Genomic DNA, 18,550 nt, shown 5'->3' with positions numbered 1-18,550 from the left:
AATTGGATGAAACTAATTTCATCGGAAAGAAGACTCGCAGAGCTTTCCGTTGATATATAGTAGATCACCCATATCATTATTTACAAGGAGTTATGATCATTTAAAGTTGGAGGAAAAATACGCCAGGCCTCAGTACTTTTCCTGCATGTTTTACTATTCACTACTATTCACGGTTCGATCGGAATGTTCATAACTCGTCTCTCGGGTGTCCGTTTTGGATGATCCATATATCGTTGGAAAGGTTATTCGATACTCTATGCAATGGTGGGTCATAATCTAAGACATTCTGCAAGAAAAATTTATAATTCTTTTTAGAAGATAGAACCCAATATGTTTACGCACAACATTTCAACGAAAATTTTTTCGGGGTATTACAAAGAGGCTTGGAAAAAGTTCAAATTATCCTTGTTAACTTCTGAAAGAAGCTAGAAAAATTAAACTGGGAACCCAATTTTATGGGCCACCGCGATGCGCCACTATCACAGTGGCTCACTGAAAATTGACGAATAGGAAATTGGGATCCTCCGCGATGCGCCACTATCACGATATCCCACTGAAATTTGACAATTGCTAATTAAATCCTCTCTGTGGTGCGCTAAATACCAGAATGATGATGTTTTTCGACGAGCAAATAAAATAGCCATAACTTCTTCACCGAGTGTCCGTTTTGGACGAATTTTATATCGACGGAAAGCTTATTCAGTCATATACGTAATGAAAATTTGAAATCTAAGGGATTCCAGTGGGTAAAAAAGTATAAACCATTCTAGAAGCCAATGCTTGATATTTTAGGGACAAAATTTAGCTAAGAAAAACTTCGGGGCGTTACACCAACTATGTTCTATGGAAGGTGCAGAAATGAAGATGCTAAGATGGGTATGTGGGCATACTAGGAGGGATAGGATTAAGAATAATGAGATTCAGGATAAGGTGAGAGTGACCTCCATGGTGGACAAGATGAGGGAAACAAGACTGAGATGGCTCGAGCATGTGAAGAGGAGATGCATAGATACCCAGTGAGGTGTGAGAGGTTGATTATGGTGGGTTTTAGGAGAGGTAGAGGAGACCAAAGAAGTAGTGGGGCGGGAGATTAGACAAGACATGACAAATCTTCAGTTCACCGAGGAAGTGACCCTAGATAGGAGGTACGGAGGTCGCAGGTTAGAGTAGAGGGTTAGTAGTTTCTCGGGAGTTATTGTGCTTTTCTGTGGGATAGGCTTGATTGTAATTTTGAGGGCCAGATATGCTTCTTCTCTCTTCTAGTAGTATTAGCACTGTTTTTGTAGTTTCTTGTTCTTTGATTTCTGTTGCCATTTGTTGTCTCTTGTGCTTCGGTTATTGTATTATTATTTAGCTGTTGGTACTATCTCTTTATTTAGAATGCTATGTAATGCTCGCCTTATTATTTGCCATGACGACTTCACTTTCGTATTTTCTTTTACATATCTGCCTTGAGTTGCTTTACTTGAGCCGGGATCTATCGGAAGCAACCTTTCTCCCCTCAGGGTAGGGATCTATCGGAAGCAACCTTTCTACCCTGAAGGTGTGGGTACACTTTATCCTCCCTAGATGAATATTACATAAATTGCTTAAGATGAGAAGGTGGGGATTTTGTGGATGGAAAGTTAATTTGTTTCTATTCCGCTTGTCTCTTTTAAGGAATCAAGTTTCATGCTTAATAGTTTCTTCTGCGCCACTCTTGATGAACATTCCAAGGGATGAACTTTTTGCATGAAAAGTCTGATTCTAAATGGATTTGTACATTGAATTACAGGTACGGAAACTTCAGAGGGTGTGTTTGAGAAATCCTGTTAAGGTACAATGATGCCAATTGCCACCATTTAATTTGTTGTTGGTCAAAAGTATTTTGCATTACTTTATTTATAATTTGTTTCAGATTGAAGCTGCATCTAAATATTCCACAGTTGATACACTGAAGCAGCAGTATCGTTTTCTTCCTGCTAAGTATAAGGTCGTTCTTCGGTGACAAGATTCTATTTCAGGTTTGTTGGAAAAAAAGCAAAACAAGTGACTAGCATCGTATCCAACAATTAGCTTTATAATGACGTTCCCTGTAAGTTAAATTTTGTTTGATGACAGTCAGAGATCGAAATTTTCTGGCTAAGCCACGAAGATGTCCAGACAATGTGTATTTTTACCATAGAACATTCTTTGTGTTTCTGTTCTCATAATAATCATCATTATATGGCAAGGTGTATTGACTTGTCACACCACTAGAATAAGAGACAAAAACATTGATAAAAGAGGGGAGACGTGATCATAATGATTGTGTTGCAAAGTACTCCCTCAGTTTCATTTTACTAAACTTAATTTGACTTGGCACAACCCTTAAAAAACATTTATCAGGGGTTTATTTTACCAAACTAATTAGTTATGCTTTGGAAATCTAAATTTGACTACTATCATTTAATGATAGGGATAGTGTTGGAAGAAAATGATAAACTTCTCTTGATTTCATAAATTCGACAATTAAATTGAAGCAACTATTTTTAATAAGAGGACCAAGTAAAATGAAATGAAGGGAGTAATAATTAGCACGAAGAGTGCAGCATCTTCTTGATGCATCTTCAATGGAACTTCTTTACTAGATTGAAAAAATAACTAGCACATTAGCCCTCCTTACAAGATTCATTTTTTTAGCTTTCTTAGAAGTATTAATCATGGAAATCTAAGTAGTTGCATCTCCTGATTATTGAAGTAAACATAATCTGACAAAGAGGTCAGGCCACATAGAGGGCTTGTCAGTTAAGGCTGCACCTACATTGAGTAGCATATGAAATTAAACACACCTACACACCTGTTTAGGCACATTTGGTCTCTTTTCTCTAAATATGTACATGGTCAAGCAAGTTACTATATTTGTGGTCTCAGCTATGGAGTTTCTTACACTGTTAGCCCTATCTGTGTTTTTCATCATTAGTAGAACTATTACTCCCTTGACTATTAGCAATTTAGCATATTCTAGTTCTTCCAAGTTCTCCATTCCCCTTCCACAGCCCCATATTTACCCCATATATCAACTATCACCTCTCTTTAGAAAGCATTCACCTTCTCCCCAAACCTCCAAAGCCACTTGCTCAACAAAGATTTGTTAAACACCTTTAAGTCTTTAATGCCAAGCCCTCCCCATTTTTTTTTAGGATAAGTGACAATCTCTCATCCCACCAGATGAAACTTCCTTGCTCCATCCGCCATGTCTCAAAGAAAATCTCTGTGGATCTTTTCCAACTTTCCTGTGGCCAAAGCTGGAGCATGTGACAAGGACATGTAATAAGTTGGAATGCTCGAAAGAGTATTCTCAATAAGCACCTCGTTTCCATCTTTGGACAAATACCTCTTCTGCCACCATGCTTATCTTTTCTCAACCCAAGATAACCGGATTCCATATTGTAACATTCTTGTTCAAAGCACCTAACGGTAACTTGAGATAGGTAGTAGGTAGGGCCCCAACCCTGCAATTCAAAACTTGTGCTAGAGAGTCAAAGTCAACATCTTTCCTTCTGGAATGATCTCGCAATTCCCCAAATTAGTTTCAAGGCCTGACACCACCAAAAACCAAGTGAGGACTTGACCTAAATAGTCTAGTTGGTCCTATCTATATCGCAAAAAATCAAAGTATTATCTGCAAGCACTAAGTGAGATACCAAAAGTGTTCCAGGCACCCCCAATTGCAACATTGAAACCCTTTGTGAAACCTCCTATGATAACTTTATCCATCATTCTGCTCAACACTTCCATTACTAGGGTGAACAACATGGGAGATAGATGATCTCCTTGTCTCAAACCCCTCGAGCTCCCAAAAATCCCACAAGGATTGCTATCCACCAAAACAAAATATCTGACTAAAGAGATGCAAAAATAAATCTATTTTCTCCATTTCTCCCCAAGCCCTATTTGTAGCATAATACTCCCCCCATTCTTTTTTAATTGTTCCTTTTTCTTTTTTATAGTTAAATGATACAAACTTTGACTAACATTTTAAGATGTATTTCTTAATCAAATTGAGAAAAGGAAAATTGCAATATATAATACTTTTCATGTTGTTTTTAAATATCTAAAGTTTAATTTTAAAAAAGAAAATTAATTTAATCAAATTTAGCTTTGAAACTTAGTCAAATTGACTCATGAAAAATGAGGGGAGCAATTAAAAAGGAATGGAGAGAGTAGCATCCAGGAAACTCCAATTCACACGATAATAGGCCTTTTCAAGATCTAACGTGCAAAATACACTTGGTACATAGGAGATGGGAGGAGCGTAAGTTTGGGGACAACGGTGGTATGAAGACAATTTATTGAAAGATGTGTCCTAAGCCTACACAAAATTTCTTGCCAAAGAGACTTGACAATACAACAAATTAGGAAAACATAAGGTGGAGAGATTTTTTGGGACTTGAGATTTAGGAGGAATTTCCACGACTGGGAGGTGACTGAGTTTCAATAATTGTTGGACGTACTCCATAAACAAGTCATAACAGTAGATAATCCCGATGCTTTGAGTTGGGATGTGGGGAAGAGTGGTATTTTCTCAGTCAAGTCTTATTATGAGAAACTTTTGGTTAGAGAGGTGGATGTTTTCCCTTGCAATGTTGTTTGGATACCAAAGGTACCAAGGAAGGTGTGTTTTTTCACTTGGCTAGCTACTCGAGGGGTGATCTTGGCTTTGAAAAATATTAGAAAGCGAAATGTTGTTTACATAAATTGGTGTTATATGTGTAAGAAAATGGTCGAGGACGTGGATCATCTTCTTTTTCATTGTGATTTTACCATAAGGCTTTGGTGGGATATGTTTGGGTGGTTTGATACTTACTGGGCAATGCCAAGAACCGTGAAAGAATTGATGGTTAGTTGGAAGAGTGGGAGGAGAAGAAGACACAAGGCTTGGAACGTGGTTCCACTCGCATTGATGTGGGTGGTGTGGAGAGAGAGAGAAATAAGAGAGCTTTTGAGGGGATAGAATTTAGTTTTTCTCATTGGAATACTAGCCTCCAATCCCTTATTTTCTTTTGATGCACCGGTAGAATTTCAAGCTGTGTAGGAGATTGGGTGGAGTTTGTAGAGAATCATTTATTATTGTAGATTCTTTACCTTTTGGTATACCCCTTATATACGACTAATTTTTTGGCCATGTTTTTGAATGAAAGTACATTTAAGTGATAAAAAGAAACCAGTTCTTCCAATACATACAACAGGATAGTAGATTTTTCAAGCAAATGTATACTCCTCGTCACCACTTCTTCCCCCCTAAAACTTGCCCTCTTTGGTCAGCCTTTCCCGCCGCTTTCCTTTGTGAGAGACCTTTTTTGAGATCTAATGTATGGTTTACAAGATTGGATTTATGAAGAAAATTAAATGAAGAGATTTTCTCCCCTTGTTTTGGGCTGAATTAAATACAAAAAAGTTAGAGTTTCTGCTTGAGATGGAGTTCAGTCATGAGTGAAGGGAAAAGAGCGGCATAGAGCTAGCAGAGAAGAGTTTCAATATAGGATGCATGCACTGCAGGCTTGAATGCAATAGGGTTGGGATCCAAATCAAAAATGAGAGATGGCATTAGAAGTTAAGCTACAGTGATGGGGTGCAGGGTGTTAAATTAGGCACAGAAGAAACAAAAGGAGTGATGTGCATTGGCAAACAGGGTGCAGGGAGTTGATAGAACATGAAAATCTTTAAGAGAAAAGAGATAAGAGGGAGGGGGCGGGGTGGGGACATGGGGTTTATTAAAGCGAATCGAGGAGGAAGGCAACAGGGAATCAGAACCTGGTACAGTGGCAGTAGAATGCATAGGATAGCTATGTAAGATGGTATTTTTAAATGTCCTTGACAAATCCTTTTGTTTTGACATTAAAATTATCAGGACTAGCTTAGCTAATGCCTGATAATCGTGGGACTGAATGCTAGAGACAATATACCAGCAATAAATGTAAAAGCCCCCTAGTTGAGGGGCTAAAGAGGTAATTGTTCTAGCTTGCTTAATAATGATTTGTGGTCATCAAATAATGATTTTGTTTCTGACTCCATTATTTTGCTGATGTTCCACAAGACTGCTATCTTATCTATATTCTAACGGAGATTTCTGGTAGTACATCAATGGTTTTCACCCGTACATGTGATGCAACTCGTCTTCTGGCTTTGATGCTTCAAAATCTTGGCTTGAGAGCCATACCAATTAGTGGTCAGATGACTCAGGTATACTCTTGAACTTAAAAACATATTTAAGAAGGTTCACACTTTTCTCTTTGTTGGATCTGTTTCATCCCTCAAATCCCCCCCAATACAAAAAAAAATTATTTTTTACTTGGACATGCAAAAAGGCTTGGAACTCTAAACAAATTTAAGGCCGGAGAGTGCAATATCCTTATCTACACAGATGTAGCCAGTCGAGGACTTGATATCCCGTCTGTTGATATGGTTATCAACTATGATATTCCAACAAACTCAAAGGTGGATCTTTCTATTCTTTCTGCTGGTAAAGTTGTATGCTGTTTTTTCTTTTCATTGGGTGGTCCTGGATTTATCTAAACTCAACTTCATGCTCATCCTTTTTTTCTATGCATTATGTTCTTCGTCTGTCTCCGCTACATTGTTTTCAAATCTAAAAAATGATAATCTTTAGGGAAGAAATTACCCGAGTATCCTGGAGGAAGAGGAGGTTTTGCTACTCTTGGAGCATGTAACAGAAGCCCAGAGGATCTCGCTAATGGTAAATTTTGTGTCTTTATTTTTTTGGGGGGGGGGGGGGGGTCAATCAACGGCTAGCACTAGAAGTGTTCAATTTCTGGTTGCACGGGGTAGTGACTGTTACTTTAGCTAGATTAAATCAAATGAAATGAGCCCTAATTTTCATTATTGATTTCCATTTAAGGACCTAATACTATAGTTGATTCTCCTCTTTTCCCATTTTCGTTAGGCTCAAGAGTTAATGTTAGAGAAGTGATAAGGTAGAGCTAGTGCAGGCATATTTTTATTTTTGAGTGTGTATTGGATGTATAGTTGTTACTTGGAACATGCGACTTTTATATGCATTTCTCATTTGGAGACGGCGTGGAATGTTGTTAAAGGTGACTTGTATGCTGACTTACTCCATGAAATCTTATAGTTGTTCATATTCTGATGTTTGCATGTGGATACATTATTATATTGGTTGATTAATTAGTACTTTGTGGAGGATTTTGCTAATACATAATGGATCCATGGTGATATATTGCACAATGGAGTTATTACTTATTAGATAATTAATATCCAATCCATATCAACACAGAAAATCAAAGAAACTGGCGATAAAAGGAAACACAGAGGTGGTGGAGATGATGGGGATGATGAGGTTGATAGATACTTGGGAGGTAAGAACAAGAAGCTATCGAAGAAGCCAAAGAGAAAATGAGAGAACATGTTATTTAGCAATGTTAGTCCATTTTTGACGTCATTATTTATTTTATAGTAATTTGACATAACCACAATCCTTCTAACATGATTATGATCATTTCCTCCTAATCCCAGTATGTGCACTACAAAATGGGGAAAAAGGCTAGTGATTGTTTAGCAATATGGTCAGTCTAATTTCACTCATGTAATCCAAATTCCGATCTCATTGAAATGTATGGCATGTTTGATTTGGATTATCTTATGTGATTCAGTTGTTATTTTTTTTAGTATTTGTGGAGCATAACAAACCCTTCGACATAAAAAAATACAAAGCATTTTGTTAATGCCAATTTATATCCACCTATTGTTAATGCCAGTTTATATACTTTCAAAGGTTAAGGATTATGAATCACAAGCCCAAAAGTTGAGAGGGAAATTTACCAAGGAAGACAGTCAAATGCCAGAACTTAATATAACCATGAAAATTACCATTTATACTAGATGAGGTAAATTACAAGGACTTCTAGCAGGAAAACAAAAAGACAAAGCAAAAAAAAAGAATTATTTATAAACAATGCATGAGAATGTGACGGAGGAGGTCATTAGTAGCTCCATGCCATATTTGATGGGAGTATTTAGTTTAGTGATCTATATGGATGATGCAACGAAGGCCTTATCCTTTCAACATGATCAAAAGCTTTGTTGATAAAAGAAAATGGGAGTTGATGAGTTATGAACTTCTCCAATTCAAGTTCCTTGTTCATGTACTTCTCCACAACAGAAGGAAGATCGGACCGGGGCTTATAGTTTCCAAAGAATGTTCCCTTTAGAGTCCTTTCATTCAACAGGTTCATAGGGTGAGTCTTGAAAACAGCTTCTTTACGAGGAACTCCTACAAGAACAGCCACTACCCAGCCCTGTGATTTATGATGTGTCAAAGATGTATTTTGACAGAAGGTTATGAGTTAAGCATGATAATGTAATAGTAGTAGAAAGCATACATCATGGCATTCAAATGCAAAAATCATAGCATCAATGTGGCCAGTGCACTCTGCACTTCTGTCCACTCCGCCATTAGTCATCTCAGCAGTTACCTATCAAACATTTTAAGAAATCAAGTTTTTGCTTGTACAAACTAATATTGGGATACGGAAGCATGTACGAGAGTACCTCTTGAACTGGTTTGTTATACTCCTTTGGGTTCACAAATTTTGTTACATCAAATTTCTTGGCTGCAGAAGATACATGAGTAAATTTCCTTTTTTAGACAGTGGAGGATGACTAATCATAGAAACAAAGGTCAATAGATAGAAAGAAATTTCAAGTTCTAATTTTGAAGCAAAGAACGCACAAATTTGGATATTTTACCTAGCTCAAATTTGCTTGCATTCAGATCAACACCAATAATTCTTGAAGCCCCTGCAATCCTTGTTCCTTCTGCAGCCTATTAAAACAGGATGCAACCAATATGGCCACTTCAACACTTATTTTGGAGAAAACATATTTATCAAAGATGAGGACATTGTGATTAGCAATAGAAAGACTCACGGCAAGGCCTACAGCCCCCAGTCCAAACACAGCCACACTAGAGCCTTTTGTTGGTTTGGCAACATTCAGTGTTGCACCAAGGCCTATAAAACATGCAGAATTTGACTAGTTAACATATGAATAGACCCTCTACAGTTTTTACCAATCAAGATAAGAGAATGAAATTAAGAAAAAAAAATTGAACTTTGGTTTACCAGTTAAAATTCCACAACTCAGGACACAAACTTTGTCGAGAGGAGCAAGAGGGTTGATTTTGGCAAGACAACCAACATGAACCACAGTGTACTCACTAAAAGTGGAAGTCCTAACAAAATGGTAAATGGGTTTTCCATTGATGGAGAATCTTGAATGTCCATCACGAATCATCACTCCTTTGTATGTGTTAATCCTCAAGAGGCTGCACATGTTGCTCTCTTCTGATTTACAGTGTGCACAATTTTTGCATTCACCAGCGAACACTGGAAGTACATGGTCCCCTGGTACAAGCTCTGTCACTCCCTCTCCCATACTCTCCACAATCCTAAATACCAATAGAAGTGCAGTTATATAAACATCCTTTTGGTTCTTGATAGAAATTATAAAAAAGGTAATTAATATACCCCGCTGCCTCATGTCCAAGAATATGAGGAAAGACTTGATAAAATGCCTAGAATTGTAGAACCAAGTTCGTTGATATGGTCCTTAGATATGGGAGAATAAACAAGCCTATTATTGATTGGAAGAAAATGATTGTTCTTATTACATTGTTACTGATGCAATTGCTACTTATAGAGAAAATAACTGACCTCCACTAATATCTAACTCCACTAATATTGACAGCTGTACACCACTAACTCACTAACAAACAATAACAATCTAACTAACTAGTCTCTTTAACTCTGGATTTTGGCCCTGCAATAGATGAAACATTCAGACTATGTTGATGACACTCAGAAACTTCAATATGGTGTTGCAATTTGTTGTTACTCCTCTGTCAAAATTTTTATCAGGTTTTGACTTACCACATAATTTAAGAAAGTAAATAGACTTTTGAATCTTGTCGTCTTGAACTAAAGATGTATATACTAAAATATCCTTAATCATGTGTTCTTAAACACGGCGTGTGGAAAGTTAGAATTAAAGATTTGACGGAAAAGGTAAGAGATATTTTGAAATAGACTAAAAAGGAAAGTAATATCAGATAACATATATTTACCTTGGCTTCCCAGAAGCAGACATCAGTGTGGCAAAGGGAAGTGAAGAGGATCTTGAGACGAACTTCCATTTGCTGAGGAGGAGCAACATCCACTTCCTCAATGACCAATGGCTTCCCTGCCTCCCATACCACAGCAGCTGCAAAGGGAGCAGAAATTCATTTACCTCAAAGTTCCTATTCGCATAACTGACCACACAAACAGAAAAAAAAAAAGCTGAAGTACCTTTGCAACGAATGACTTGTCCAACAGTGCTTGACATGATGTTTTCTTGATTTCCTTCTTCACTGATTACTGAATTATGAGATGAAGTATAAAGGACTGAAGAACTTAGTAGCTTGTTTTGTCTGAACATAGAATGTGTTGGTTTTAAAAAAAAAAAAAAAGATGACAGCGAAAAAGAATTAAAATGATTCTCTTTAAATTGAAATGCCTTCCAAGCTTTCAACAAACTTTCAATGACTTTTCAATAATTTTATTAAGCATAAGAGGGCTTTAAATAGCCAACTTGAAATAATAAATTTGCATAATTTCAAATTCAAAAATCTAAAATTTCTCAACAACTAAAACAATCTAATCTAAAATTTAAAAGTCAAACTAATCTTAATTCTAAATAACTTATTAATTAAAACTTAATGTATTAACTAAATCAGTTTTCAACACTCCTCCTTTGATTTAGTTACTGCAATTTAAAAAACTGCTCGTCCTCAATTTTTGTTCTAACAGTGCATGCTGAATTTTTAAATTTTTTTGAACTTGTACTTTTTCTTTTTGATATTCATCTTTCTCTTCTTTCTTTTGATTCTTTGCTGGAAAAACACCATCAACAATCTTGTCTTATTTGAAAGTACTTTCGTAGACTTTGCAACTGTTATATGATTTTTTCATCCCTCTAAACATCATATAAAAGATAGGTTTCAAGATATGATTTCTTCACCGACCAAATTAGACAATTTTTGTTGGTGAAAATTTTTGGGGCATTCAAAGAGAGACTGCTACTTGACATTTTATGGTTTAAAATAGCTCTATGCTTTGAAAATAAGCACGGGTTGAAAAAGGTAGTCTTGACGGGGGTTAAAATGGATAGCCCTGACGGATTAAAAAAGTAGCCCTTACGGGTTAAAAATGATATGGTAGCGCTTTGAAAGAATTCACAGATCCCGTAAGATCAATGAAACTTTTCATACCACTGTTGTTTTTTTAAAAAAAAGATGAGAAGCGAAAAGGGGTTAAAATGACTCTCTTTAGATTGAAATGACTTTCAAGCTTTCAATGGCTTTTCAATAATTTTATTAAGCATAAGAGGGCTTTAAATAGCCAACTTGAAACAACGAATCTGCATAATTTCAAATTCAAAAACCTAAAACTTCTTAACAACTAAAACAGCCTAATATAACATTTAAAATTCAAACTAATCTTAATTCTAAACAACTTATTAACTAAAATTTACTTCAGTAACTAAATCAATTTTCAACAAAATGAAAGTTACGCTGATGTATAATGATGATGCTGAACATTTCTCTTTCTGGGGTATTTATACTTAAAATTCTTGATCTGAATAGGAAAAAATAGTTTTTTGTTAGGATGTCATAAAATATTAGTTGGGATAAGGAAGTGGTTTGTTTGAACTGAAATTTCCATCTAGTAGGCTTTGGCTTTTGGAATTTTTGCATCTGTTTTTTAGAACTGTTTGTTTGTTTGTTTTATTCTTTGTCAAGAAGGTGTAAGGTGGCTAGTTTATATTTGCCACAATACACAAATGCACCCTTTACCTTGAACTCAGATGACGTCTATGTGCATCATTTTTGGGCGTGTATATGCAGATATTTAAATAATCATAAAATTAAATAAATATACTCATGCATTTTAAGTGACAAATCTTATGCAATTTGATAAGTAGGACATCTCATGCCATTTGAAATATGACTTTTTAAGAAGTGTTTCTCAAAAAAAAAAAAAAGTACTTTTGGTGAAGAAATTTGTGTTTGAGCAATAAACTTTTAAAAAACTTTGAGCATTAGTGTTTGGCTAATAAATTTTAAAAACACTTTTTAACAATATTTAGTGTTTGGCCAAGTCAATAAATAAATAAATTTAAAAAACACTTTTGAGCAGTACTGTTTGATCAATAAATTTTAAAAATACTTTTAAACAATATTTTAATGTTTGTCCAAACTTTTTAGTACTTTTGAGTACAAGTGCTTATTTTCTTCCAAAGCTTGGATAAATACATCACTTTTCTTAAAAATAAACATTTTTTCAAAAAAATAAACATTTTTGAAAAAAATAAATTTGGCCAACTATGCTCTAATACTCACATCCTCTCCATCTCATTTATGTGATACTACTAGTTTCAATATTAATTTAATTAATTTTAAATTAAATTAAAATAGCTTAATATTTTATAATTAAATTTAAATATTTAAAAATTATATTAAAAATATTATAAATTTAAATTTAATAAATAAAACGATATACATTAAAATATAAATCAAAATACACATAAATTCAAATTTCGAAAAGCAAAAAAATATCATATAAATTCACACAAAGAAAGTAATGATATCACTCCAAAACAATAATAAAATAATAGATCCCACTAATTTGTTTTTCTTCTTTACTAGTGTTGAAGGTATCCAGGATAAATAAACAAGTTGTTCCACTAAATCAAATTTAATTAGAAAATTTCAACCTGACATAGTAAATGAATAAGCATAATAATAAAATAAATTAATATGTAACAGTTTCACTTCTGAGTTTTGACTACAACAAATAATAATGAGCCGTTTTTGACTTTTTCTGCCACCGGTTTTCTAAATCTTGGCGCCTTTGATTATGAGAGTAATTAATTAGCTTACCCGGTTAACCCCTCCTCCAATAAATACTTGCACGAGAGAGTTCATTATATATGAAATAATCATAGTTAAATAATAAAAATTTATGTAAAAATGTGTGTTATATACTTATTTATAAAAATTTATGTAAAAATGTGTGTTATATACTTATTTATTGATTTGATATAAATGATAAAAATATAATGTATTATTTTTGCTTTCATTTCTCTAACGCCTTTTAGAAATGAATTGTTTCCACCTCCAATACTTTTTCCTAAGCTTTTAAGTTTAGGATCATGCTACTCTGTTCCCTGAAGTTCCTATTTTACCAAATTAACCCCGTTACCTGCCTATGTATCCAACCACATATATACGTCCAAACTATTTATCTAGTTAGTGGGATATCAATAGTTTTATTTTAATGGAAAAGGATAGAAAATGCCTCTAGCACAACATAAATAGCTAAACAATATCCTTCTATCTATAGTTGACAAAAGTTGAGTAATTTTTGTGATATTACACAAGAAATTTAAATGACTTAGATATTATCATTAGCTAAGTGAATTTTGTGCAAAATAAAGATGAGTGAGTTTTGCGACAAAATAAAGTTGAGCAACTTTTTAAGATATTAGTTGCTAGTTGAGTAACTGCATGAAAAAGTTAACTCGATAAAAGCACGACAACCATCGGAATGCATCATTTAAACTAACAACAATAGTACTATTGTATTGATCGTACATGTGGGTTTGGTGAATATGGTGTGTATGCAACCTTATTCCTATCTTGTGAGGGTACAGAGGTTGTTTTCATTAGACTCTCTACTCAAGTAAATCATATAATTAAAAAAGTAAAGTAAATACAATAGCAAAAAAAGTCACCCCCAAAACAAAGAAGAACACAATAGCGACCATAAAAGAATATTGAACTAGAGAAAATAAAACAATAGATAATACTAAAATCTAAAAATAAGATACTTGGAGGGTAATAATATCAATAATAAAAAAGAAACTAGATAATGCTCGATGTACTGACCTTCTACATTAATCCTCGACCTCCAAATCTTCTTATCTTGAGTCATATCCTTGATAAGCTGCAGGTTTCACCTACATTGTTTAATCACCTCTTCCACGACTTCGTCGACATATCTGATACGATTCCGATTAGGAGACCTACACGAAATAAAATTCAAAACAACAATAAAATAAGATAGAGGTGAGAGTAGATGAGAGATAGAGAAAATAGATCAAATATCAATTAAATAATGTAAATGTGCAACAACAGAATGGATACCGTCACTTGCCAAATAACACTAAGAAGACAATTCGAACGAGGGACAAATAGACTTGAATTCAATGAAAAGAGAAATTCATTTTGAATACACAAATAAGTAACACTCTAATGAAATCAAGGTAGAAGTTCTAGATCAACAATAGAATCCGGCCATCGCTAACCTAAATTACACTAAGCTATTCTACTCTAAGATAGGTAATCCGCCTTCTAAGAGAACTACAACATCAATATTTCTTCTCAATTCAATATCTACAATAAATAATAGCTAAGAAATCTATTTATAGTTTGCTCTTACAAACATAACCCAAATATGACTATTTAAAATAGGGCCCAAAAATGTCCTTAAAATGGAATCTAAACACCTACAATTAAAACATATGTTGCTCAATCCACTAAGGGTGAATGGGCCGCTCCTCCGGTGCATTTGCCACTGCTTTAGGGCGCGATGCAAAAGTAGAGGTGGATGCTTATCCATTGGCCGTGTCTTCAAGTTGTTCCACCAGTTTCATGCTCTTTTTTTTATCCCATTTGACATTTTTATCATGAACATATATATTTTCTCGTGCTCCAAGCTATTATTCATATGTGGAAGACCTTTCATCGGTGCTCATTAACATCAATCCAAGATCCTCTTTGTATTCAATGTGAGCTCCAAAAGGCCCTCACAATTGATGTAAGACAATATCGTCTCACTATTACTACCACTTCTTATACCTATTATATTCAACCTCTTACTACTTCTTACAAGATCGTCATTGCATCTTCCTTTACATGTACAAACTATTTCAATCTCACTTTCTCATCTCATCCACCACGAAGGTGTAATGCCCCGAAACTACCCCCTAGACGTCACACGGTGCTTAGAATCAGAAATGATCCTAAGCTAACCCATGATACTTGTATAACTCGTGAGCAACTGAATATGTTACATAAATCTGGAAAAAAAAAATAAGTGAAAAAGATGTCTTTGTTGAATATGTTCAATACAAAACTGTTTAAAATATTTACACTCTGGTTATACAAAATAAATCTGAAAGTAAATACATCAGCTCTGAATGACCATCTATGAAGCCTCTACTAATACTGACTATAGGTAATTGGTACATGACCCCCATCTATCCTTAATCAATATGAATGAATAAAGAATAATAATGAAACTATAGTTAACTTGTGTCCTCGAATCAAAAGAACTCGTCACCTGTTAGCTAAAAGCTGCGAACTGTCTGATTATGATGTGTGGGCTACTACTGGTACATACATTATGAAACAATGTAGCCATATATATGTATATGTGGTCAGTACTTCTGAAATATGCTGAGTATATGGGGTGAATGCATAAGTAAAATAGAAAGTAAATACATACTTTTAAATTATGCATACTAAGTGTAAAAGGACTCACCTTAGACATGAATAAAACTGAAAGCTGAAAGATCATAAAACATGAATAATAAAGCATAATAAATAAACTTAGTAAGTCATTACACTTAGGTTCTAAAATCTTTACTTTTATTATTTCTTATGAGAGATTCTTCTAACCGACATAAACTATGTGAGCTACCATGAAACCCAATGTCTTACCCACGTTGGGGAGATTTGTTCTACCCTTGCCATCAGAATAGAACTTTAGCTTAAGTGATCACTGAACTTTATCCATATTGAGAAAAAACTTAACCTACGGTGGCTCGTAGTTTCTAGGAATTAGGATACGCTCATACACATTCCTTTCTCGGTGCTAAATACTACTCCCAAAATACTTATATGCTCATACTTTAAGTAATCCACCTTAAAATAGCATAAGGATTTATAGAATGAAAATCAGTTATGTTTCTTTTTACTTTAAATCATAATCAAGATGAACAGTTGTGGATTTCATGTCTTATCTATAGATCAAAAGATCAATCTTTCTTTAAATCATGTTATAACACATATCAATGGAGCTTAAGAGCATAAAGTTCTTGTAAACTTAGTACTTGTACTTAGAATTCATGCTTTGTTCGTAGAAATTCATAATAAAACATTAAGCTCAATAGTCACCTTGAAATCTTTCAACAATATCTCAGACAAGATAATGAAATTCAAATCACAATATAAATCTCACAAGTAAAAATATAAATATACATAAACCTTATTGTACTTAAAGGTTTCAATCATATAGTAGTGTCATAATTCAAGAATATGGTTATTTGGGTATAAACCCTAATTTAAAACAAGTATATTAAATCTCAAAATATTACACTTTTGGCACAAGGATGGAAGATTATCCTTGTTCATAAACCTCACATACCTGGACTTCTTGACTTTCTTGAAAAGAACTTAGACTTGGAAACCTGAGAGGTGATTTTTGAAGAAGAAACTCTAGCCTTATTGTTATTGAGAGTGGGAGAAGAAAGAACGTGTTGAGTGATTAAGGATGGGGAAAAATAATGCCTTATTATATTTTTAAGTCATGGGTTGAGAGTTTAAAGAGGAGAAGAGACCAAAAAACTCTTAGGAACCTTCTGAAAATCATTTAGAAGCAGTCCCGACTACTTAGGTCATGACTCATAAGTTCTGGGTATGAGTCGTGTCTTGAGTCATCATTAGGAACCCAGATTTCGACCCATACTACCATGGTGAAGACTCCTCCTGACAACTCGTAGGGTCTTCTTACGAGTCGTAACCACTGGCAGCTTTGACAGTGCTTTAGTAATTTAGTCATTACTTTTTACCCCGATATCAAATTAAGGCAAAATTAGTATTATTGGAAAGATAATTCAATTATATATTTGTTGGTGGGTCTTGAAATAAAAAATTCTTAGTATAAAAAAAGTTATTCTCATTTGAATATGACTATAGTTATATACATCCCAAGAATTTAATCACTAAGGAATATTTTGACTTGTTCATGAGCAAAGAGCTATTTGAGGACTTAATATATGTCCAAGTAATTTATAAAGCTATCAATACATTAGGCTTGAATCTTGGATCTGGTAAGGATACAAGTCACATCTTACGACTTGTAACAAGTCATTATGGCTTGTAGCCACCACTCATAAGTTGGACAGAAACTTAGGGGACCTATACTGCTGACAATATGACTCCAACTATAAGGCTCGTCACCTCTTGTAACGACTCCTAGGGTTGAGTTATACAAAAAACAAAACTTCAATCATTTCATATTGTCTTAGTTATGATTACATCATAAGACTTGTGACGAGTACTCACGATTTAAGGAATGAGTGGTAGGTTCCACAGTGACCTTGAAAATACAGGGTATTACAAATCTCTCTCTTAGGATCATTCATCCCCGAATGATACTGACTTTGCTGAAATACTAAGGAAAGACTGAGATAGTATACAAAACACTTATGAGCTGAATCATGACTTAATATCTGAATCTAAAACTGATGCATGATGCATAGACTGAGCTGAATTTATAATTTGCAAAGATGTGAATATTTTACCTCATAAAATAGCCATACTCATGAAACTTTGGATAGTAAGACTAGATGGAAGGATGGAAAACTATAAGAGCTTATATGTTTGATTGCTAAACTTAATTGCTGGCTATATAGACTGTATCTGTAATACCCCATATCTGGAAGACTCTGTGCATCATATGGCTTATAGTGCATCATATGGCTTATTCCTTTGAGTCGTACAATCAACTTATGAGTTATATGTGGAAGTCATATCTAAGACAGTACAACATGGTACATATTCTATTGTAGGTAAGACTCAATTCTTAGAGTCATAAGATCATCATACGAGTCGTACCAATGTAAGTCATAGGTTCATTAGTGTAGTCTCCTTAAGATCCTATCCAAGATACAATTTGTTGGTCACAAATCGTATAGACAAGTAATGAGTCGCAGGTGTAACTCGTATGTTGATCAGTTTGTTCTACATTTGTCACTACCTATCCTACGAGTCATGAAGACTAGTTTTACCCTCACCATATGAGTCATATGGTTGACTCGTATAGACTGAAGATCAATTTCTATAAAGTTCAGCTAAGGGCTTTTTGGTCTTTTCCTCTCTTATAACTCCCAACCCATGACCCATAACCCTTAAAAAGGCATTATTTTCCTACTCTTTCCAATCATATTATAATACTTACCTCCTTCAATCATCAAGAACATCAAGATTATGGTTCATTTTACACAAATTCATCCTTCAAGTCCCAAGGTTCAAACTCTCTACACAAGTCAAGAAAATTTAGGTATGTAGGGTTTATTAACAAGATTATTCTTTCATACTTATCCCCAAAGTGCATGGTTTTAAGATTAAATTTATTTATTTTGAAATAGATTTCATACCCAAATA

The 18,550-nt window shown here is 34.5% G+C and overlaps 2 protein-coding genes across 2 annotated transcripts; one reads left to right on the top strand and one right to left on the bottom strand.

The window, feature by feature from the left end:
• The first annotated feature begins 843 nt into the window (after positions 1-843).
• LOC107868809 (DEAD-box ATP-dependent RNA helicase 10-like) lies at positions 844-7,399 on the top strand. Its single transcript, XM_047411628.1, has 9 exons — positions 844-930; positions 1,775-1,816; positions 1,898-1,972; positions 2,101-2,149; positions 6,059-6,204; positions 6,355-6,484; positions 6,632-6,718; positions 7,009-7,076; positions 7,277-7,399. The coding sequence occupies exons 1-9, from the start codon at positions 844-846 to the stop codon at positions 7,397-7,399; spliced, it is 807 nt and encodes a 268-aa protein (XP_047267584.1).
• A 621-nt stretch (positions 7,400-8,020) lies between these two features.
• LOC107869625 (alcohol dehydrogenase 1-like) lies at positions 8,021-10,383 on the bottom strand. Its single transcript, XM_016716126.2, is given in 10 exon segments — positions 8,021-8,069; positions 8,071-8,297; positions 8,382-8,474; positions 8,551-8,612; positions 8,749-8,824; positions 8,929-9,011; positions 9,123-9,448; positions 9,528-9,574; positions 10,124-10,260; positions 10,347-10,383. Coding segments are annotated over 10 exon segments (1,137 nt in total).
• Positions 10,384-18,550: the final 8,167 nt, after the last annotated feature.

Source organism: Capsicum annuum, chromosome 4 (assembly GCF_002878395.1).
Source record: "Capsicum annuum cultivar UCD-10X-F1 chromosome 4, UCD10Xv1.1, whole genome shotgun sequence".
In the NCBI taxonomy this organism is placed as follows: Eukaryota; Viridiplantae; Streptophyta; class Magnoliopsida; order Solanales; family Solanaceae; genus Capsicum; species Capsicum annuum.
Note: the sequence above shows the minus strand (reverse complement) of the source record. Positions and strands in the feature narration are given on the sequence as shown.